Genomic DNA, 24,378 nt, shown 5'->3' on the forward strand with positions numbered 1-24,378 from the left:
TACAAAATCCATGGACCACTTCATTAGTAAACGCAGGGAAAGTGATATACTATGATTTTTCAAAAACGGAGCTAGCAGACAGAATTGTTGAGTTGTTGATAACATCCATGGCCATAGAAGAATTCCAGAAAGATCTGCTATAACAGCCCAAAACGTTTAGCATTGAAGAGCTGCTCAAGGATGGAGGTAAGTATGAAGAAATTCTCATAGCTGATGAAGTTTACAGGTCCTAAGTACAATTCCAATTGTTGATGCACTCACTAGAACACCCAGACCCAGCAAGACATATAGAAGGTGTGACCTTCTGAATGAACCAAGGAACTGCTCAGATTCCCAGCTATTCTAAAAGGCATGTGGCTATAAAGGGCCATTAACACTGACAGTGCACTAGAGTAAAGAGTCATGTACTGATCTAAACAGATTGTACACAATCCGTCAGGAAAAAGATACAAAAGTCTGAGGACACATACCAACCAACGCAAGAAGAGCTTCTTCCCTGCTGTCATCAGACTTCTGGATGGACTTAGCTCGCGTTAAGATGATCTTTCCCTACACCCTAGCTATGACTGTAACACTACATTCAGCACTCTCTCCTTTCCTTCTCTATGAACGGTATGTTTTTTCTGTGTAGCATGCAAGAAACAATACTTTTCACGAATACATGTGACAATAATAAATCAAATCAACTCAAATCAATGGTTGCCTTCCAGCAATAAGAATGACCATCTTATATTCCTTCTGAAACTTATACAGGAGTTGATTAACAAACTGGAAAACACTGATGATGAGCTGGATAAGACAAAGAGCAATGAGTATATCTCATGGAAAACATAGACCTAGTCACAGGATTAAATCTTACAAAAAATATGTTGTTTCTGGTGAGAAAGCCAACATGTTTCTCTCCAGAGAAACCAATCAGTTTTTTCTCCAGATCTCTGACACTCTGCCAAAAAAAGGGGGTGTGTTTCACGCCATCATACAGGGGGACAGGGCCTCAACACGCCGGCAAAATCCGGCTGCACAGAGATCGAGGCGCCATCTTTAAAGGGTGCCTCGATCACAACCTGTATAAACTCCCCCCAGCCCACCGCTGAGGTGTCAGGGACGTGAATATTCGGTATATTGAGTATGCCTAGAGAGAACATTACAGATAACAATCTGCAATTTATTTGCAAGTCATTTCAGGGTATGTGTGAGAAGTGGATCACACTACTTCTTCTCCTCTATACCCTAGATTTAATAGCCTCGCCAAAAGAATAATTCACATGGTGAAATCCCTAATTCTCAAAAGTAGGCAGACCAAGCAAAATCTATGCATTGCAATGTTTCATCTGAGAGTGAAACCTTTAAATGAAATTATTCCATCACCGGCAGGGCTTATGCTCAGCAGGCCAGTGTGCACCTACCATCAGCCATCCTACTCTCTCAGAAACTGGACAGCAACTTTTAAAACTACAAGAGAAGATGGCCAACATGCATGATAAAAATGCAGGTACAGAATTATCAAGTTCATAGTTTGGACAAAAACTTCACATCCAGGATCCCACAGAAGATACATGGCAACCTGTAGAGGTGACAAGGATTTGCTCAGAACCAAGATCCAATGAAGTTATTATGCACAAAGGCACAATGGTGAGGCACAACAGATAACAAATCAGATTTATTCCAGCTCCTCAACTACCATACTGTCCTACTGCACCAAGGGCAAGATCCCAAATGCAACCAGGAACGGGGCCATTTTGAGCCAGCACTTTGTGTCTGTGGGAATGGCAGCACATGGTCAAATTCCAGAGAACATGATTCGTGCTGGCGAGTTTCCAAATTCCAATCTTACCGGCACCTTGCCATTAGTGGAGTGGCGTGAAATATGCTGGGGACTGTAGAAAGCTCATTTTAATACATTAACATGTCATTAGCAAGCACACTCTCTGGGAACCCTGCCTGGATATTCAGCAGGCGCCGGGTGATGTCACGCTGGCGCCATTTACAACAGGTCAACATAAACGTGAACATGGGGAGCCTTCATCTCCGAGGGAGATTTCGGAGGTGAGCAGTCAGGCAGCCAGCACCCTCTGCGAAAATGACTCAGGGGACACAGATAAGTTCAACATTGGACCAGTGACAGTGGTCCCAGAATCGCAATTTTGGCAGAGGGATCAGGAGTGGCCACTTGCAGGCCTTACCTTCTCTTCCTGTTGGAGCACCCCTTGCTTTAAAGGAGTTGTGAAGGCTGGTATGCCAGCAGCACTTCCTGTGTCCTCCTTCCTGAGTTCCTGTCCATATGCAGCCGAAGGAGTGCCCTTCCTTAATAGGGGCTGGCCAGAGGGTGGGAGGGACGTAGCACTGTCATTCTCACACTCCACAGGGATGAAGCACCCGGTGAGCGCAGTGGATCCCCCCAGGCTTGGTGACATGAACAGACAGGGTGGAGGCTCTATGGATGAATGAAGTGAAATTTATTGCCAAACATTCAAAACAAAATGATGACCTATCTGCCTATATTCACCCATGCCCACTGAGTGCCCACGGTATCTTAATCTTCTTGACCCTCCCACTACATCTAGGTGTAACCCCAGGATCCACAGCTGAGGTTGAGGCGGCCTGCTGACTTCCACACCCTTTTGCCAGAGATGACCTTGGCAGGAGTCCCACGAGGGGTGGCGGGAATTTGAGGGTCCAGGTGTGTTGTCAGACAGCACGGATGTTTGGCTGCTTCTTTCCTCAGTGTCAAGGGCTGGAGGTGCGTTGCTCACAAGGAGTTGGTTTCCAGATGGGCTGGAGACGCCCGGGTCCCCTGGCTGCAGGGCCCCAAGCTGTGCACCTGCTGATCCTCCTCCCTTCGGGTTCCTGGGGGGCTCTGTGCTCCTCCATGGGATGCAGAGGCAGCTGGAGTGAGAACCAGAAGCTCAGCTGTCCTCTGGTAATGACACTCGTTGGTTCCCACCAGTGCCTGCAGCATGGAGTCGAAGCCCTGCACCATGTTGTGGATATCTCCTGCCATGGAGTGCTCATTATATACGAAGGTCTCCACTGCAGACGCCAACCTCAGTGTTGGCCTCTGAGGGCTGCATGTCTGTGGATAGAAAGCGATGGGACTTCTCCAATCGGCCTTGCACTTCAAGGGGGGCTGCTGTCCTACCTTCCTGATAGTCGGGGTTCTGCCTTTGCAGCTCCAGGCCCAGGAGCACATCATCGGCAAGGGACTCAGCAGAGTCTGGCCACTGGCATCCCTCCCAGTGCCAGACTGCTGAGACGTCCCTACCTCTGCCTGCTGTGGATCTTCAGATGTGAGGTGCCCAGGAGCCTGCCTGAGTATTGGACCCACCAAGGTGAGAGTAACTGCATTGGTGCTGGGTGCGGGTAACAGCTGTGACACCTCTTCAATGGTGGGACTGGAATCCCCCTCTGACTCCCTCCGGTGGGTCCAGGAGGTGTGAGGATGGTCCGGACTATTCCAGTGGTCGGCCGTTAGGGAATACAGAGGGAACAGTGCTCGCTCACTTGAAACCTGAGGAATGACAGCATATGCATTGAGGATTCTCATGTTTCTCTGCTGCCCCCACTTCACCAGCAGCGCAGGCTCGGTCTCCCTTCTCCCCAGCCAGGTTGAGGGCTTGCTCCTCAAAGCACGAGAATGTTCTCAGATTGAGCATGACTCCAGCTGACTGCGCTCACTTGTGGTTGAGTTTGTCCTCAATTACACCGACATGGAAAGTGTTGCATTGACATTTAGATGAGGTGTGGCAGGTGTGGGGCTTGGGTGGGAGCTGGAGTGTGAGGAGCATAGCAGCTATGGGGGAACATGGTGATTGGCGGGATGGGAGGGAGGGGGGAACCTGGTTCCTGGCGTTGGCAAAGACCAAAGTGTCTGAGTGAGAGAAAGGGTTGGAGATGCGAGGGGTGAGTGAGGGGGTCCGGTGAGAGACTGGGGGTTGTTCACTTACCCTGGCTGAGCGAAGAAGATCATTCATCATCTTCTGACACTGCTGCCCCATCCTTTTCAGGAGTGTGCTTGCACGAACCAGGGCTGCCACTGCATCCCAGACGGGTCTGGTCACCCCACTTGACAGCTGTCTCCTGGAATGGGGATTTATGGTTTCCCACCTCCACGCCACTCCATTTAGCAGTCTGGGAGGGCCCCATCTGAAAAGTGCGGTGCTGCCTTCTCACCTGCCATCTCCTGCAGTCGCTGTGGAACAAGTGCTGGGGAGCTATTAATATAGGGGTCCCCAGTGTTTGCAGCAGTTAAATCATTGTGAGGCAGGTGAATCAGAGGGAATGCACCACTGGAGCAGCATGAAACCCATGGGAATAGAAATTAATTCCAATGAATTATTTGGACCATTTGGACCAAAAATACACTGCTGCCCTTGACGGGAAACACTCTGGGTGCAATCTTACTGGACATTCACACCACACTCCTGCTGCAGCGCAGTCAGAGAATTTGGCGCCCAGCCAAATCTCCATTCACTGCAGCAAGATGCGAAAATCCCATTGGTGTGAACGTTGGTAACATTCCAGACTCCGTTTTTCGAACCGTAACCAACACTCTGCCATTTTTTGATAAGATTTCACCTAACGTCCAAGAATTACTTTGTGGACCTTAAAAAAACCTCCAGACAAGGGGGGCAATCTTGAGCCCATGCTCTCTGTCTGCGGGAAAGGTGGCGGAGGCTCAAGAAACTGCATAACCTGGAAATCGTGAATCTTGCCGGCAATATTGCGATTTCCAATTTTTGCCATCCCTCACCGGCGACGTAATCAGGTTCATGGCCACAAATTGCAAGAACCTCAATTTAATATATTTCAATAAAGTTAAATATCATTAACAGCCTCTCCCCTCGCCATACACATTGACCCCTAGCCGTGTCTTCAAACTTCATTGACGTGACGTTTACAACAAGTTCACCCAGATGTGAACCTGTCGTGGGGATCCCCTGACAATGAGTATAGTCCCTGGGGAAGAGGGACATGGCAGTAAGTGCCCTGGCAGTATCCCTAGCACCCTGGCAGTTCTGGACCCTAATAGGAGTCTCACAGCAGGGGGAACTCAGGTGATGGGGGTGGGGGAAGCAGGCGCGGGAGCTGTGGGGATGCCTGCATTGAATGTTTCAGGTTGGGCAGGGAGGTAGGAAGGTGTCTGATGCCAGCACTGACTGCTTGTGGGAGGGGGAAGGGATCTGATGCCGACAATGTCTGTTTGCGGGAGAGCGGGGGGTGGGGAGCTGGGTGTGGGGAGGAACCCCCTAAGTCCCTCCATGGTGGTGTTGGGGTGTTAAGATTCTGTCCATTCTTACCACTACAAGATCTGGCCAAACCAATGCTTTAAAGTTCATTGATTTATCAGTTCCAAACACTTAGATAATGGCAATTGAACATGAGCATGTACTATAAATCGGTATACTTCTTTGTTAGAGGGAAAAGTATATTTTTCAAATAAAGGGAGATGTTGTAACATGCCTTTAAGAGATAACAACATGTCATCATCAGAAGGGAAGTGTGTCATGTGATCCTGTCTCAATTTCATTTTTGCCTGTGAGCAGAACACAGCACAACTCTGATGTCTTCGAGTTTTCTATCTCATGTGTTAGTTCAAAAATAAAATGAACCCAAAACATGTTTACATAATCCTTTAGAAGTGAATGCTGCCTTTACATCATTATAAACCGATTATGAGGGCAGAGTAGACAGTTTGGCTGCTCCACCAACAATAAGATGCCCAAACTTGGGCCTGAATTAATGCAAATTGGCTGCTTGCTCAATGGAAGGGGACAGCTGACCTACCTCATACAATTAGCTAACCAGTGGTAAAAATTCCCCAGTGCCAGGCCTGTGTCGGGTTGCCATCCCAAAATGGAATTCTGCTGTTTTATGCTCCTTTCATCTGGAGGCCAGTAATATTTAGCCCATTGATTCTGCCTTTCTGTCTCAACAGATGCTGCCCGACCTGCTGAGTATTTCTCGCGTTTTTGGTTTATGTTTCAGATTTCCAGCATCTGCAGTATTTTGCATTTGTGTAAGGGAAAGACCGTGGACTTAATTTTAGCACGAAGTGTCATCAGGGATGAAGTGGAAATGGTTGAGAGCTTCAAGTTTCTGGGTGTCCAGATCACCAACAACCTGTCCTGGTCCCTCCATGCTGATGCTATAGATAAGAAAGCACACCAACGCCTCTACTTTCGCAGGGGACTAAGGAAATTTGACATATCCTCTGTAACTCTCACCAACTTTTATAGAGGCACCATAGAAAGCATCCTTTCTGGTTGTATCACAGCTTGGTATGGCTTCTGCTCTGACCAAGACCACAAGGAACTATAAAGGGTTGTGAACGAAGCCCAGTCCATCACGCAAACCAGCCTCCCATCCATTGACTCTGTCTACACTCCCCGCTGCCTCAGAAAAGCAGCCAGGGACCCCATGCACCCCAGACATCCTCTCTTCCACCTTCTTCCACCAGGAAAAAGATACAAAGGTCTGAGATCATGTACCAACCGACTCAAAAACCCAAGCTTCTTCCCTGCTGCCATCAAACGTTTGAGTGGACCTACCTCATATTAAGTTGACCTTTCTCTACATTCTAGCTATGACTGTTACACTATATTCTTTCCTTCTCTATGAATGGTATGCTTTGTCTGTATACTGCAAGAAACAATACATTTCAAAATATACTAATACATGTGACAATAATAAATCAAATCAAATTAACAGGCCATTCCTGAGGCCAGTGTCCAATCGATAACAGCACCAGCTCGCCCCCTGACATCCCTGGGATGATCAGAATTTGCAAGATTAGTGGAAGAGCACCTCACTTGCACAGGGTCAGAGGACAAATGTACCACTTTTCTTGCATGCTTGGTATTCATCTGTAGCATATGCCAAGAATGCTTATGACTGTGTACCTATGGAAGTTGCTGAGGACATCTGACCCTGCTACCATTGTAATCAACCCCTGAAGAAGGAGGCTGTGCTGGAAATGTTTTTTTATAAATGTTCCTCTGTATAAGTCCCCGTCTACATTCTTGGATAACATTTTGACACTGCTGCAATCTTGATAGGAACCATGTGCACAAAGAGCACCGGTTGAAGTGAGGGGTACAACAATATTAAATCTCTCTTATTTTTATTCCATGGAAGTTGAATTCCTGCTAGATATGGAAGAGAATGGAATTACACCCATGTATTAATTTCTATTTTAAACTCTGGCATGGGCACTAGAAAGCAGTGGTGGATTGAACCCATTGATAAGGTAGGGGATGATGCATAACAGGGGACCAATATACTAACACCTATTCTGCAACCTGTCAAAGCTGAATTCCACCCTATATGACCTGTGTGTAATACAGAGCTGGCCTTCATATCAAGGCAGATTTTCTCAGAGATACGTTTTTCAATAATTCTTCAGAAATTTTGGAAAGATGGCTGATATGTAACAAATCGAGTGGACTCCTTAATATATTACTGACATATTTTTAGGATTGGGGTAATGATCCTAACACTTGTCTATGCTGCTGCACTTTTGAAATCCAATATAAAATCACAAATCTGCATCCAATCTACACTACTGTGCTGTCTCTATTTTAGCCAAGAATGCTCACCCAAAATTTAAACTGCTAAAAGGTGTTGGATTAGAATGCCATACCAAACTTGTTCATGTCTGCTTAATATGATGGGTACTTTGAATACAAATATCTAATTTTTAAAATATGCACATAGTTGGGTCAATCCATTCTAATTCACTGAAGATGCAGCTTACAAATCAACAAGAACTATGGAACCATGGAGCACAGAAGGAAATAATTCATTCAGTCCATCATGTCTTTGCCAAAAACTAGAATTTACACTAAACAGAATGTTTTTAACCATGGTAAGAAGATAAAGGAATGAACACTTTTCTGTGCCCTAGATCATGATGCCAACAGTTCAAAAGCACGCATAAAGCACTTTGGGATTACCTGAGGTGTGCAACATATTACATTAAGGCAGTCTATATTTTATTTTCCAACTACAAATTCACACAATGGTGAATCATAAGGAATCATAGGATCCCTACAGTGCAAAAGGAGGCCATTCAGCCGACCAAGTCTGGACTGATTCAGGCCCACACCCAGAGGAAACCCATGCAGACATGGGGAAAACATGCAAGCTCCACACTTGCAGTCACCCAAGGCTGGAATTGAACCCAGGTCAAAAGAAAAGCAGAAGTAGGTAGGATAGCTCTGTTAATAAAGGATGAGGGCAGTATAGTAGTCAGAAATCTTGATCTTGGCTCAGAAGATCAAGATGTGGAATGAGTTTGGGTGGAGATAAGAAACAACGAGGGAAGGAAGTATTGGTAGGAGTAGTTTATATACACCCTATATCAAGTGATGGAAGATGTTGTCAACAGTGGTATCAAGTGGTACTTACTCACTTAAACCTGTTCACCAATGCTCAGTTTAGGTTCTCCCAGGACCACTCAGTTCCACGCCTTATTATAGCTTTGGTACACACAGAGACAAAACATGTGAATGCCTTCGGCATTAAGGTATGGTAAGTATGGTAATACTGAGCCTGAATAAAACTGTAAACAATAGGAATCAGGGGAGTTACACCTTACACAAAGGAAGATGATTGTGGTTGTTGGGAGGCCAACCATCTCAGCCTAGGTCATTGCTAAAGCAGCTTCTCAGGGAAGTGTCCTAGGTTCAACTATCTTCAATTGCTTCATTAATGAATTTCCCTCCATCTTAAGATCAGAAGTGGGGATGTTCGCTGATGATTGCTGAGAGTTCAATTCAATTGACAACTTTTCAGCTAATGAACCAGTCTGTGCATGCATGCAAGATTTGGACAACATTCAGGCTTGGTCTGATAAGTGACATGTAACACTCAAAACACACAGGAAATGACCATTTCTAACAAGAGACGGTCTGACCATATCCCCTTAATAAAAGATGGCTGAAAGGGGTGATTTTTCAGATACTGACCGATTGATCCCTCTGGACAAGATCTGCCATCAGAGAAATGGCTACTTGGGCATGTAGTCAACATAGTCATGTGTAAAGAGGTGGCAATGATGCTGAGTGCCACCTTTCAATTATCAAACTAATCAACCAATGCAAGAAAATGTCACCTTGGTAGATATGGCAAGAGAAGAGGGATTGTCAATTTTTGCTCAGGCATCATGGGACACACTCACTACATAAATGAAATAACATGTTTGTTCACAATACACTCCAAAATATCCCTGCCACTTCCACCTGATCTCATCTTCCATAAAGTCTCTTGCAACTCCAAGCTTTCATATGACATGGTCCTTCCTCTATTACCTGCTCCCAACAGATAGCCCCTCTGTCTGTTGCCACCATAGAGAGTCCCTTCAGCTACCTGCTTTCATTTTCAGCTATTAACATTGCTCCACCAGAAACTGGCTTACAGTATCCAGGAAAGACCGACTACTAATAGCAGTTCACAGAAATAAGGGAATTGGCAAATTTAAAAGTCCAAGGTATGGAGATCCTATGAACACAATGCTTTTAGTTTCTAACAATTGCAAACTTGGTGGGCTAGTGCCAGATGTAGTTGGTCGAATGATAAGGAAAACCTGCTCCCAAGAGTGAAAATAACTTAAATTTCTTACCAGTAAGGTCATATCACAATCCTCTAGGCCCCATCACTCTTGACTTTGTGTGACATTTGTGTCTACACTTTGTCTGTTATGATGAACATCTCATTAACTTTTCCCTTGGACCCACTGTACATTTCATTTTAGACACTCCTTAAATAAACATGTCAACTTTTGTCCTTGTTGTTGCTGTCATTGGGATCCTTTTAAAACAGGAAACACGATTGAACTCAAACTTCCTTGTTTAGTCAATTATGAAAAGTAACATTTTGTATTTAAAAAATCCTATCTTCTGATTATTACTGTCCAATCAGCTTATACTTTTTAAATCTTATTTTGGGATATTTTCAGCAGTTTTTAAAAATATTTCTTTTTTTTTTGCCCAACAGAGTCATTGTAAACTGAGAACAATGCAGCAAATTTCCACATTTTAGTTCTTTATCAATCAAATGAATATTTTGTTTCAATGTTTGAAAGCAAAATCTTAGTTGAATCAACTTCAAAAACAATGGGCGGCATGGTGGCACAGTGGTTAGCACTGCTGTCTCACAGCGCCAGAAGCCTAGGTTCGATTCCCAGCTTGGGTCACTGTCTGTGTGGAGTTTGCACGTTCTCCCTGTGCGTGTGTGTGTTTCCTCCGTGTGCTCCGGTTTCCTCCCACACTCCAAAGATGTGTAGGTTGGTTAGCATGCTAAATTGTCCCTTAGTGTCAAGGGGGATTAGCAGGGTAAATATGTGGCGGTTACAGGGATAGGGCCTGGCGGGATTGTGGTCAGTGTAGATTTGATGGGCCACATGGACTCCTTCTGCACTGTGGGCATTCTATGAAAATCAGCACAATGTAAATTCTGATCTGCTGTGTTTCACAGCTCATTTTACAGGCCACTGACTGACTCACTGAAACACAGCCATACAATATAATGTAAAAATAAAATATATTTCTCCTGTGGTTTCATTAGTTGTCGAATCACTTTCCCCCCACCCCCAATTTCTAAAGAAGTTTAATTTCTCCTTAACACTTAGAAAGTTAAAACGCAAATCATTTTCTCATTAGTTAAAAGCCATTTTATTTGTGGTGCTGGGTTATTCACTGTACTTCATTCAAAGCTGATGGAACTTTAAGCCTCAGCTCAGAGGAGAAACAACTTCCAAAACAGATGCAAAACTAAAGGCTGTCTAACTAGCATTAGCTATTTTTCCAATTTGGAATGACTGCTTGGGCCAGGTTCCTACCAGTACACCAGACCGTACCATACCGGTTTACTTTCACCTCTGCCTACTACAGCTGCAACATTTTATTGAACTTCAGGTTGTCTTTATCTCATTACTTTCTGGGTGCTGCATAATAAGAATTGCTTCAATTCCATCATGAATGTCCCATCACACAGGGAGAGAGACAAAAGAAGAGGAAAGTGAGGATGATGATGAGGGCCATGATGTTTGATTTGTTCTAGATAAGGGTATCAAGATTCAGGGCAGGGTGAAATATATATCAGTCATGATTTAATTGAATGGTGGAGAAACTTAATGGGCTGAATCGTCTACGTCTGTTTCTCTGATGTTGAGGTGGCAAACATTTTTACGTCTTGCGAGATGATGGCAATAACACGCCAATGATGATCTGAAGAAAAGGATGAGGATGACCTTCCTATTTCTTGTCCTCCTGCTGTCCCTGTCTTAACTCCCATTAATTTAATATCATTGCCATCCACCTGATTTATCCCTTGCACTAACTCAGACTGTCATTGGGTGGATTCAAATAGCAAGAATAAATATATTACATCAGCTGACTTACTGAGCGTGAAAGAGCTGGAAGAACATGATGTTAGCAGAGCATGTAGAGATACCTTCCTTAAGCTAAGGAGGCAGTGATCTCAGATTTCATGGATCCTTCTAAAGAGAGATGTGTGGTAGACAAACATCAAAACTATGCTCACTTTCTAACATGGATTTTGAGTAGGTCAACTGGCCTCGCATGCACCTACATCAGGGAATGTTTTCCTTGCTACAGCTATTGATGAAGTATGTGGCAGTTTTATTCCAGTCTATAGGCATTTTTCCATTCCACACCTCATCCCCAACCCTTCACCACAACAGTGTCTCAAAACAAGTGGTGCTTGTCCTCATTAGAAATATAGACTTCAGCCTTGGAGGAACCTGCTCATGGATCTTGCTTTTCTATATTATGTTGTAATAAATTACATTAAATCGGATTATGGTGATCAACTTTTGCGTTAACACAAGACCTTCAGACGTCATTGATAATGTGAAACACCCTGACTATGAATATTTGCCATAAAACTAGCCACTGTCAAAGCAACATAGATAAAGTGCTTTAACAAAGCACAATGGGGGCGATTCTCCCAGAACTGAAGTCTCTGGGCCTGCTAGCCTAGGGTGGACAGCAATTGGAGTTGGCCATCGGGGTGGGGGGAGGGTGTCAGGACTGCAAGGGGGAGGGGGAGACGCTGGTGGTGGTGGGGGGGGGGGGGGTGGGGGGGGAGAGGGGAAATCGGGAGACCGAGACTCGCAGAGGGGGAGGGGACGGAGATCGAGGCGGGCCGAGGGTGGGGGGAGGTCGGGGCTGGCCCGGAGATGGCCGGAAGGCTAGTGATCGGGACATGGGCGGATCGGAGGAACAGTGAGGTGAGTCACGGGGCTGGCCAGTGATTGAGCTGGCCAGCAATCAGGAGGCCGGCAGGGCGGAGATACTGTGCATGCGCCGATCTCCGCTATGACGGATTGCGCATGTGCAGTGGCCCACTCAGCACTATGCTGCTGGCCTCTCCAGCAGGAATAGGCCCCCACTGTGGTGACCCACTGTAATTACATGTTGTATGCCTGGACACACCTCTGCTGCACCTGGCCCGAGACTCCTCCCTTTCCACCTGAAACTCCTCCCTTTCCACCTGAACGAGGTATAAAGGTGACGGTTCCTCCTCCCTGCCTCAGTCTGGGCCAGGTTAGCTACAAGGGTGCGTTCCAGTTCTTTGCAATTAAAAGCCTGTTATTTTCACTCACTCGCTGAAGTCCTCGTAATTGATGGTGCATCACCCACCCATAGATTTTTTTTGTGATTTACGCTAGTGCACTCTGCAGTGCTCAGAGTGTGGGAGATTCATTTTCCAAATGCCACTATAAAAACCAACAGGATTTACTCCAGTTTCTACGCAAATTCGGCATTTAGAATATTTTTGGGAGAATCACGGCCAATATGTTTGTCACAACATTTCTTATGACTGTTGTGACCATTATCTATATCTTGAGCATCAACTGTACCTCATTTCTTCCTGTACAATGTGCTTCAGAAAATAACTGATCATTTTTTACATTTGGTATCCTTAAACTAACAGACAGAACCATGAAGCACACAAACCCACAACCAAATTCCCAACATGTGGCTCTAACATGGAACAATAATTAATAAAATCTATCCTTATATGTTTAACATTGCTTGGATTAAACATTGTTTCTAACTAAAAAAAATGGAAGCAAAATAGTTAAACAAGCTTGTTTGACTATTAGCACAATAGCAATATTAAAAATGAATATGATTCTCAAAACCATCAGTTTTGATCAGAATTTTGTAATAAAATTGGTTGTATCCAAATACTGAAGACAGATGAAGTCAATACAAGTAAAATCTGGAACCAGGATTTTTTGGATGGTGAAATTTTCTTTCCCGCCATCTGAGAAATCAGTGGAAATGCATCAATGGACATAAATTGACTGAAGGTGAGATGTCTGCCCATCAGTCAGAAGAAAGTCCTGCCTCAGAGTGCTTCAGGCCAATCTAGTTGGTGGCAGCTCTTGGTCCTAGCAGTGCCACTAACTCCAGTGGACACAACTAGGACTAGGTTTCAGAGTCTACTGCTGGAATTTTACCGCCTCACCCACCAGAGCTCGCAACATTCCGGCAGAGGCCAACGGAGAATGTCGTTCTGCGAGCCTCGCCCACCCTGGAATCGGGGCAGACCTGCCGGTAAATTTCCAGCTTATGTCTTGGGGATCCAGGACCAGATTTGTTTTGGGTGTCTCAGAATGAAGGGGGAGGCAAGGCCTGGAAATGGGCAGAGAGAGATACAATGTGGGGGAGAGGCCAGGGATGGAAGAAACAGCCTCAAGGGTCAGACACTGTAGGGGAAAGGGTGGGAGGGGTGGGGTAAATGCTTGATGTTGAAAGGAGGCTGTCGATGGATATGCCCATACCTTCCTGCCAAGGTCTGAGAGTCACTTTGCAGGTTTTCCCCCTGCCCCTGAACTCTGATGCTGTGCAGGAAACAGCCATTAGGTGACCATTAATTGACCACTAAAAGGCCTCAGTTGGGGCGAGGGCTGAGGTGCTAGCCTAGTCTCATCTGTCCCAATATAAAATGTGGAGAGGCAAGTGGGCCAGGCAATGGTCCAGTGAGAAGGCCATCCAAAGGATTTTATGGCCACCCACCTGCCTACAAACCTGTTGGCAGGGTAACATAATATTCTGCCCTAGGTTCCAAAGCTAAAAACTACGGTCATTAAACTACGGTCATTATTGGTATCTGAGTTGAGTTCTACGATATCAGCTGTAAGATATCCAATTGGTGTTAGAATGTAGTGAACAACAAGCCATTCGGTCCTCTTGGAAGCAACACCTGGGCCTTTTTTTCAACACTGGCTCCTGCCTGATTGACACCACCCACAACAAATTTGATGGAGGCATCATGCCATAACTGAGGGCCCAGATAAAGCACCTAGCAAGGTAAATCAGGACTTGAGGGACTGGGGGGATGAATGAGAATCTTCATAATCAGGATAGGAGGGAAAGCCTTCAACAGGAGAGGCCCAAGGTGTCCTTTAGGGGCAGAAGGAGCATTCTTTTTAATTCTTCGGAAAAAAATAATTATTTCTCTGGGCTTCATGTAGCCAATGTCCTTGGTTATGTTGCTGGAGGGTTTGAGACCTTATAATACTTGGCCAAGCCTACAAGCCTATAGTTAAAATGGCACATATGCCTGGTGATATCATTGGGTCATGACTTTGCAATTTAAATTAGGTCCCTGATCTGTCAGGGCTGATAATACTCATAAACCTAATTTCAGGGTTGTTAAAATGTTGAGAATTGCAGCACCAACAGGAGGTTAAAATTTCCCAATAGTTTTGAATGAAAGTTGAAAACAGCAGTCATTATTATCTTCATAAGGTAACCTTGCAACAGTGTTGACCCATTTTGGATCACATACTAAGTAACATCTGCAACTAATGTTCTGTTGTCAATTAGTCACTCACTGAGAATTACTATCCAGAAATATCAAATGGAAAACTATTTGTTCACATTTAACCAAAAATAAGTTTCCACCAAACCGGATTTAGCAATTCAATTCAAGTTCATAATGGTACGTTATAAAGCATATAAAATAAAGAAGAAAAAAATTTCATAATAAATAAATTATGGATAAATAAAATGTGATTAGTACTTACAAGCTGGTGTAGAACAATCCCTTGTGTTATAGTAGAGACGTTGAAATTGCTTACTACATTCTGATGAGAATGAGATTGGTCCTGTTTGATAATTAGTAAGAGGTTTATAAAAATGCTTCTGTCACATGAAAATGTATTATTTCAATAAATCATGATTCATTTAATACAGTATGAGTGATTCCTACCTGCAAAATGTTTTATGAACTTTTCTTTCGCATTGGGGTCTCTATGGACAACCTCTGTGGGAGAAAGTAAAGATTTTTTCAGATATTCTTCTAGATTTTTTAGATTTGCTAATCCTCATCCATTTAATCTGACTGGCAAAATCAATATATTTTGTATTGGCATACATGGATGGTAAAATGCATGGAGTACATTTTAAATTACCTCAAATTCCAAATGCTTAAGTTTGGAAAAAATATCAATTGTTTTTCACACTAAGACATGAGGCTGCTGTCTCAGGAATGTGATACTTTCCTACTTATTTTACAGAAGTGTCACCACTCAAATTCAGGACCTCTGGAGATTGGGTTACAAAGAAGAAATTTTAAATGCTGAAAATCTGAAACATACATACATAGGAAGCCCATCAGTTCTGACATAGGATTTGCACCTAAAATATTTGCCTGTCTTCTTTATGAATAGTGTTGGATGACTTGTGTATTTACAGGATTTTGGCAATATTCTCAGTGATGCGTTCTAACTTTAAAGTGAACCCATTATCAATTTGAGATTTTTTTTGCAATTCTGAACATGTGAACAAGGAAAGGGGCGTAGTGTATCCCACTACGTGGTTGTTAATGCTTTTATTTTGGTCACACCATCTAACCCTACAGAGGAGCAAGTCCATTTAGGCTCGTTGTCCATCTAACAGTTGAAAAATAAGAATTTCTGATGAGCTGCAGTATGTGAAGACTGTGAATAGCAAGTGTCTTGTGTAGTCATTCCTGTCCATGAACCTACAAGTGGATTGATAAGAGGTGAGCAAATATATGATGTTTCATTATTATTTTCAAAATCAGCGATGATCTTGGTATCAAAGCAAAAATACATATCAGCCTAAAGAAAAGCATGATTTTTAGCCTTGACATTATTGGATATAAATCATATATTTTCTTACCATTGTACTGCATTTCATTATATTGAAGGAGGAGAGGTGGAAGAGATAAATGGGATAATTAAGTAAGTTGAAGTCGCTCAAGAATTTCAAAAGTTAGTAGTTTCTTCTTAGTAATAGGATATTTGAAACATCCCCTCACATACTTATTGGAAATACAGTCAATAAATGCCACAGTGCAACACTTTCCTAACCTGTCATTACAACAATTCCAGTCTGCCTGAAGTGAAAACTTAAGAACGAATGCAGAATCAGTTGCATTCATCTGCAAGCTTCTCTCATGATTCAAAATACTATCATGACATTTGCAGAGGATGCACGGACCAGACACGTGCTTTTAGCAGACCAGTACCGAAGGAAAATTGCAAAACTCTTAAAATATGGATATTGATATCATCAGAGTTCTGTAAAATTCACATAGTCCCAGGTGACCATAGGCTGCTCACCACTTTGAGGGGGAGAGCTAACTGGTGCTGATTTAACTTGAGGATCACCACATCTCAGCTGAGAGGCAAGATTAAGAAGATGGGCCTTCATGAATAACCTTAGCCAATACAGGAATTGAACCCACACTGTTAATGCCACTCTGCATCACTAATCAGCCATCCAGCCAACTGAGCTGACTCTCACGTCCCAGCCAGTTAATGACATCACTCTTTCGAAGGAACTCATTGATATCAACGGCAGCAGTCCTTAATGACTAAATTTAGAAGACAATGGAACAGATTTATTTCCTGCTGAAGTTATAAACATAGATATGAGCTTCTGAAAAAACAATCACAATTTTGCACCATTTTTGCTTGATTTGATAGTTATGCTTTTATAGGTCATACAGAGGATGGAGTTCACTTGCTTTTCTGAAACATGAGTCAGTAGAGGGCACTATTGATGCAAATCAATGTTTTGAATCATAACTTTCAAGTTGTTTATCCTTATGATAACGAATCCTTATTCATGAGAATACTTGATAAGTTGGCTGAAGAAAGAAATCTTAGTTCTTAAAAAGCTCATGATTAAACATGTAGAACTGTCCTGGCAGCATAGCTCGGTTACATCAAGTTCAAAAGCTGCGTGAAGACATGGGTAGTTGTTATACATAATTAAATCATAAAGTGTGCTCTATGTGGGTGTAAGTGGGGAGGAATTGACTGGGTTTCCAACAGGTGATGCTATCCCCATCTGCCTCCTCTCTGACTCTGGAATAAAAGGGGGCAGGTGACAGAAAGTGACCAAACATAGAAACATACATAGAAAATAGAAACAGGAATTCAGCCCTTCGAGCCTGCTCCATCATTCATTATGATCATGACAGATCATCAAATTTGATAATCGCCTTCCCCCCAAGAGCTACATCTAATTCCTTTGTGAAAATCACACAATGTTTTGGCCTCAACTAGTGAATTCCACAAATTCACCACTTTCTGGGTGAAGAGATTTCTCCTCACCTCAATCCTAAAAGGTTAACTCCTTATCCTCAAACAATGATCCTTAGTTCTAGACTCCTCCACCATCGGGAACATTTATTCTGAATCTACCCTGTCTAATCCTGTTAGAATTTTAAAAGTTTCATAGAATCATAGAAATCCTACAGTGCAGAAGGAGGCCATTCGGCCCATCGAGTCTGCACTGACCACAATCCCACCCAGGCCCTACCCCCACATATTTACCCACTAATCCCTCTAACCTACACATCTCAGGACTCGAAGGGGCAATTTTTAACCTGGCCAATCAACCTAACCCGCACATCTTTGGACTGTGGGAGGAAACCGGAGCACCCAGAGGAAACCCACGCAGACATGAGGAGAATGTGCAAACTCCACACAGACAGTGACCCAAGCTGGGAATCGAACCCAGGACCCTGGAGCTGTGAAGCAGCAGTGCTAACCACTGTGCTACCGTGCCGCCCCATAATGTTTCTATGAGATCCCCTCCCTCTCTTTCTAAACTCCAATGAATATAATTCTAACCAACTTCGTCTCTCCTCATATGACAATCCTGCCCTCCCAGGAATCAACCTGGTTAATCTTCACTGCACTCCCTCTATAGCAAGAACATCCTTCCTCAGATAAGGACACCAAAACTGCACACAATACTCCAGGTGCGGCCTCACCAGCGTCCTATACAATTTCAGTGAAACATCCCTACTCCTGTACTCAAATCCTCTCGCTATGAAGGCCAACATACCATTTGCCTTCTTTACTGCCTGCGGTAGCTGCATGCTTACTTTCAGTGACTGATGCATGAGGACACCAAGGTCTCATTGAGTATTCATATCTCTCAATTTACACCCATTCAAATAATAATTTGCCTTCCTAATTTTGCTACCAAAGTTGATAACTTCACATTTACCCACATTATACTGCATCTGCCATGGTTATGTCCACACTCAGCCTGTCCCAATCACGTTGAAGCATCTCTGCATCCTTCCCACAGCTCACCCTCCCGCCCAATTTGGTATCATCTGCAAATGTGGAGATAATACATTTAGTTCCCTTGTCCAAATCATTTAATGTGAACAGTTGGGGTCCTGGCACAGATCCGCACTAGTCACTGCCAGCCAATCGGAAAAAGACCCATTAATTCCAACTCTGCTTCCTGACTTCTAACCAGCTTTCTATCCATCTCAGGACACTACCCGCAATTCCATGTGCTTTAACTTTACACAGCAATCTGTTATCTGAGACCTTGTCAAAAGTCGTCTGAAAGTATAAATAAACCGAATCCACCAATTCTCCCTGGTCAACTCTTATTAGTTATATCCTCAAAGAATTCCAGTAGATTTGTCAAGGCTGATTTCCCTTTCATAAATCCATGCTGACTTTGTCTGATTATGCCACTACTTTCCAAGTGCTCTGCTATGAAATCCTTGATAATAGACTCTAGCAACTTCCCCACTACTGATGTTAGGCTCACTGGTCTGTAGTTCGCTTTTCTCTCTACCTCCCTTTTTGAATAGCAGGCTTACATTAGCTATCCTCCAATCTGCAGGAACCATTCCAGAGTCCAAAAATTTTGGAAAATGACCACCAATGGATTTACTATTTCCAGGGCCACTTCCTTACGTACTCTGGGATGAAGATTATCAGGCCTTGGAAAATCATCCCCCTTCAATCCCAGTAATTTCCCCAAAACCATTTATCTATTAATATTGATTTCCTTCAGCTCCTCACGAAAACTTGTGCTTCTCAGAACTTCCCGTATATTATTCATGTCTTCCTTTCTGAAGATAGAAGCAAAGTATAAATTTAGTTCCTCACCCATTTGTTTGCTTCCCATTATGAATTAACCCGTTTCTGACTGTAAGGGGTCTACATTTGTTTTTGTCAATCTCTTTCTCTTTACATAACTATATAAAAATTTACAGTTGGTTCTTATGCTCCCCACTAGCTTACTTTCATATCCTAATTTGCTCCTTCTTAAATCAATCCCTTGGTCTGCCTTTGCTGAATTTTGAACTGCTCCAATCCTTAGGTCTGTTGCTTTTTCTTGCCAATTTGTATGCTTCTTCTTTGAATCTAATGCTATCTCTAATTTCCCTTGTAAGCCATGGTTTTGCCATAGTTTCCTTTCCACTCTTGAGCCAAATACAAATAAACAACTTTTGGAGTTAACCGATTTGGTCCTTAAATGCTTGCCATTGCTTATACATTGTCCTTCCTTTCAATAATATTTCCCAGTCAATCATAGCCAACTCATGCCTCATCCTATCATAGTTACCTTGATTGAGACTCAGGACCCTGATCTCAGAATCAACTACCTCACTATCCACCTTGATAAAGAATTCTATCATGTTATGATCACTCATCCCCAAGGGTTCTCTCACTAGATTTCCAACTAATTCTTTCTCATTGTACAATACACAGTCCAAGATAACCTATTCTCTTATTAGTTCCTCAACATATTTGTCCAAAATATCTCTTCTATTGCACTGTGACTAATGTGACTCACCCAATCTATATGCAGATAACAGTCACACCTACTCACAGGTGTTCCTTTATCACATACATCTCTGATTTCCTGTCTAATGCTATTCCCAACATTACCATTACAGTTTGGTGGTCTGTATACCATCCCATGAATGATTTTGTCCCTCGGTGTTTCCTCAATTCATACAGATTCTACATTGTCTGTAATAACATCTTTGCTCAATATTGTATCAATGTTTTCTTTAATCAACAATGCATCTCCACCACCTTTTCCTTTCTGTCTGTCCTTCCTAAACACTGAATCACCCTCAATGTTTAGTTCTAATCCTTGGTCACTAGGAACAATGTCTCCATAATCCCAACTATATCATACCCCTTTACATCTATCTGCACAACTAATTCATCCATTTTATTTGAATGTTCCAAGCATTCAGGGACAAAACCTTAAAGCTAGTCCTTTCAACATTCCTTGCCCATCTCTGCAATTTTATACTGTGCCCTTATCTGATTCTGGCCCTTGATTTCTCTGCCTATGACTTTCCTTATTCTCCTTGTTGCCTTTTCCTCTTATTCTTGATTCCCCCTGCTCTGAATCCTTACATAGGTTCCATCCCCCTGCCATACAAGTTTAAACCCTCCCCACCCACTCTAACAAGTACCCCCCAAGGATATCAGTCATGTTCCTGCCCAGGCGTATTCCATCCAATTTGAACAGGTTCCACCTCTCCAGGACCGGTCCCAATGCCACAGGAATCTGAAACCCTCCCCCTCAGACCATCTTTTCAGCCAGGGTATCCATCCTGTATATCCTGCTGTTTCTACTCTGACTAGCACGTGGCGCAGGTAGTAATCATGCGATAACTATCTTTAAGGTCCTATTTTTCAACTTGCTTCCTAGTTCTTTATATCCTGGTTTTAGTGCCTCATCCTTTTTTTTTACCTATGTCGTTTGTACCAACGTGTTCCATGACAACTGACTGTTCACCCTCTCCTTCACAATGTGCTGCAACCGCTTTGAGACATCCTTGACCCTCGCACCAAGGAAGCAACATACCATCTTGGAATTTCTATTGTGGGCGCAGAAATGTCTATCTATTCCCCTCACAGTTGAATCCCCTATGACTATTGCTCTTCTACGCCTTTTGCTCCTCCCCTTTGCTGCAGAGCCAACCATGGTGTAACTGTTATCCCCCAAGAGGCCATTCCCCTCAACAGTATCCAAAATGGTATATCTGGTTTGTAAGGGAATAGCTACAGAATGTTCCTACACTGCCTGCCTAGTCCTCTTGCTTTGCCTGTTGGTCACCGACTCCCTTCCTGCCTGTGGGGTCTGAGCCTGCTGTGTGACCACTTCTCTATACATGCTATCAACGATACTCTCACCCTTGCAGATGCTCCACGGTGCCCCCAGATGCTGCTTCGCCTCCTAAACCTGGGCTTTCAGAAGCTGCAGCTGGAGATACTTCCTGCATGCATGCTGGTCTTGGGAACTGGAAATATTTCTGGTCTCCCACATGGAGCAAGAAGAATTGGCCACAGCTTGGAGCTCTCCTGCCATGTCTTACCCCTTTAAGTTAAATTAATCCTTTTGTTATCAAACAATATCAACTAGGGCCCTTCCTCTCTACTCTTTGTTACTATAGAATATATTTCTTCCAAACAATGAATCACAGAATGGTATCTTAACAAGTGTAACCACTAACACTGCTGCCAGGCATTTCCATTGTGAGGGGAAAAAGGAACAGAAAATTATGTCCCATCATGTTTTGTTATTATTGTCATCAGTAGGCTTACATTAACACTGTGATGAAGTTGCTCTGAAAATCCCCTAGTCACCACATTCCAGCACCTGTTCAGGTACACTGAGGGAGAATTTAGCATGGCCAATGCACCTAACCAGCTTATCTTTCAGACTGTTGGAGGAAACTGGAGCACCCAGAGGAAACCCATACAGACAAAGGGAGAATGTACAGACTCTGCACAGATTGTGACCCAAGCCAAGAATTGAACCCAGGTCCCTGGCATTGTGAGACAGCAGTGCTAACCATTGTGCCACCGTGCCATAGATCATTCCTTTCATCCCACCCCAGTATACACTCAGATAGTTTCCTTCAGGTGCAAGGATTTCAGGTTAAAACCTGAGGCCACATTTATTGTATTCATGCCATTCTACTTTCAACATTATTACCACCTGATGGCATTAGCCAATTACCTTAAATAGGCAAATGTATCCATGGAAATAGCAGATTAATGGATTTCATACAATATTAAGGCCTTCATTTTTCTTGTTGTGACCAAACCTGCTGTTAGATTGCACTATTAATCTGGGAGCTCGAACTACACCGGCAAGCATTCATTAAGATCCCTGTTGTACATCTGATCATGAACACTACTCTGCCTACCAGGAGACAATTCTACCCCCTAGTTGGTGAACTTGGTTGGAAAATCTTGGGTGATCTGGGACAAGTAGAATCCCAGGGATCTCTGGATCAGGGGGCCACAACATGAAGCAGAACCATGGTTCTACCATTAGTCCACATATTTTCTTTCCCCAAGTAAAATGCCTATAGTGGATCTGTTGTATACACAACCCCTCCCCAAATCAAGGAGACATTTTGGGGGAGGAGTCCTGAGCTACCCCAGGAATTTAGCTAAACACACTTAAAATGCCATTGTAACATGTGTCCTTAGTCCCTTTGAGGCAAAGAATAATGGAAAACCTGTATTTGAAAAGTTTCAGTCAATCTGAATTTGAACAAAAAGAACCCAAATTTCCATTCAACATAACAGGCACATTGCAGCATTATTACTGTGACTCCACATTCGAAATGGAATACTTGTTTGATTCTAAGTTGCAGTTCTTTAACTTAACGCTTTTTTATTTATTGGGACTTCATATTGTTCAGCAAGTTTCTTTTCCGGACTGTACTGAACATATGTTAGCTGGAGTGTTAAACTGGAGTGTGAAAACCCCAAAAATCTCCACAACGTTTCAAATCGATAGATTTCTAATCAAGTTCAAGGGTTTGATCATCTGCACCTCATATCACCTCCTGCTCAGGATCACAACCAGAAAAGCGAGGCGCGCTCAGATGAAATAATTTGTCCTGTGGGTACGTGGAGCACATGACTCTGCGATGGGTCTCGACAGCTTCACAAGCTGAACAGGGGCAGCTTTCATTTTATTTCCTCTCATGCTTGACAAAGGAGCACCCCCCCCCCCCCCCACTAACTTAAAATAAAATCCAGAATGGTAGTGGGCAAAGCCCTAACATGGAAATCACAAATGACAAAAATAAGAAAAAAAATTGTTAAACCATCGATTTCGTGCTAAATGGGTTTTGTTTAGAAATTGCCATTCACGACTTCTTGCGGAATGTATGGATACATTTAGACATTGACATATGAATTCTACAGACAAAGAAAAACATCATCTGATTTAAGATCAGACATGACCTGGCGGCTAGGAACAGTAACGCTCTGGGCTGTCCCAAATCCTTGTATTACTTCAAGAGGATTTATATTTGCACTACAATTGTTCCTTTCAGACATCGCACGAACACAATGAAGGATCATCCTTTCGTGCTCCAAATGCCATTCCTAATAACCAAAGTACGCGCCATGGTATTTCTGTTCCCATTAATATGGGTGGAACGATCCATACTTCTCCACGTCCTCACATATGATATAACCGGGGATTAAAGTCTGTTGTGGCCAGATTAGTGTTGGGAAGTGGAGGAGGACACCGCGTGTAATAGACACACACAACACACACACACCCACTCCAGCACCTATCCGCCTTCACTTCTTACCTATTGGCTTTTCCGACCTTGGGACAAGCGCGGCTTTTTCCTTGAAGTGTTTGTAGTTTTGGTCCAAGGCATTTAAAGTGCTGTATCGCTTGGCTATGTGCCTGGCCCCGTGATTGCTGTCTCCCACGCCTTTTAAAATGAGGTCTAGAGGTGACTGTCTGGTTGTCTGCCTCGGTTCTGCCCTGCTTTCACAATGTCCCACAGTCACCAACAAAAGGACGATGCTCAGCAAAGTGTGCCATTTCTTTCTTCGGACCATCTCTAGGTAAAAGAGAGATTGAGAGAAGATGAACATTCCTTTCAGAAGCTTTTGGAACCACGATTTCTCTCCTGATGCTGCCAGACAGCTTGCAGACCGAAAAAGAAAGAGTCCTTCAATCCTGCCTGGGGAGCTTGGGGCGGGCGGGGGGTTGTTAGATCAGACCCGGGGAGCGATCCCAGCGCTATCGCAGAGTGAACCGG

At 43.5% G+C, this 24,378-nt stretch overlaps 1 protein-coding gene across 1 annotated transcript in view; it reads right to left on the reverse strand.

The window, feature by feature from the left end:
- Positions 1–24,175, reverse strand: part of alkal1 (ALK and LTK ligand 1) — a 45,974-nt gene extending 21,799 nt beyond the window's left edge. The window contains exons 1-3 of the mRNA XM_078217072.1: positions 23,917–24,175; positions 15,247–15,300; positions 15,062–15,142 (exon numbers count right to left, since the gene is read on the reverse strand). Coding sequence (XP_078073198.1) covers positions 15,062–15,142; positions 15,247–15,300; positions 23,917–24,175 — 394 coding nt within the window. The remainder of the gene's footprint in view (positions 1–15,061; positions 15,143–15,246; positions 15,301–23,916) is intronic.
- Between the last annotated feature and the right edge of the window lie 203 nt (positions 24,176–24,378).

This window comes from Mustelus asterias, chromosome 7, assembly GCF_964213995.1.
Source record: "Mustelus asterias chromosome 7, sMusAst1.hap1.1, whole genome shotgun sequence".
NCBI classification, from domain to species: Eukaryota; Metazoa; Chordata; class Chondrichthyes; order Carcharhiniformes; family Triakidae; genus Mustelus; species Mustelus asterias.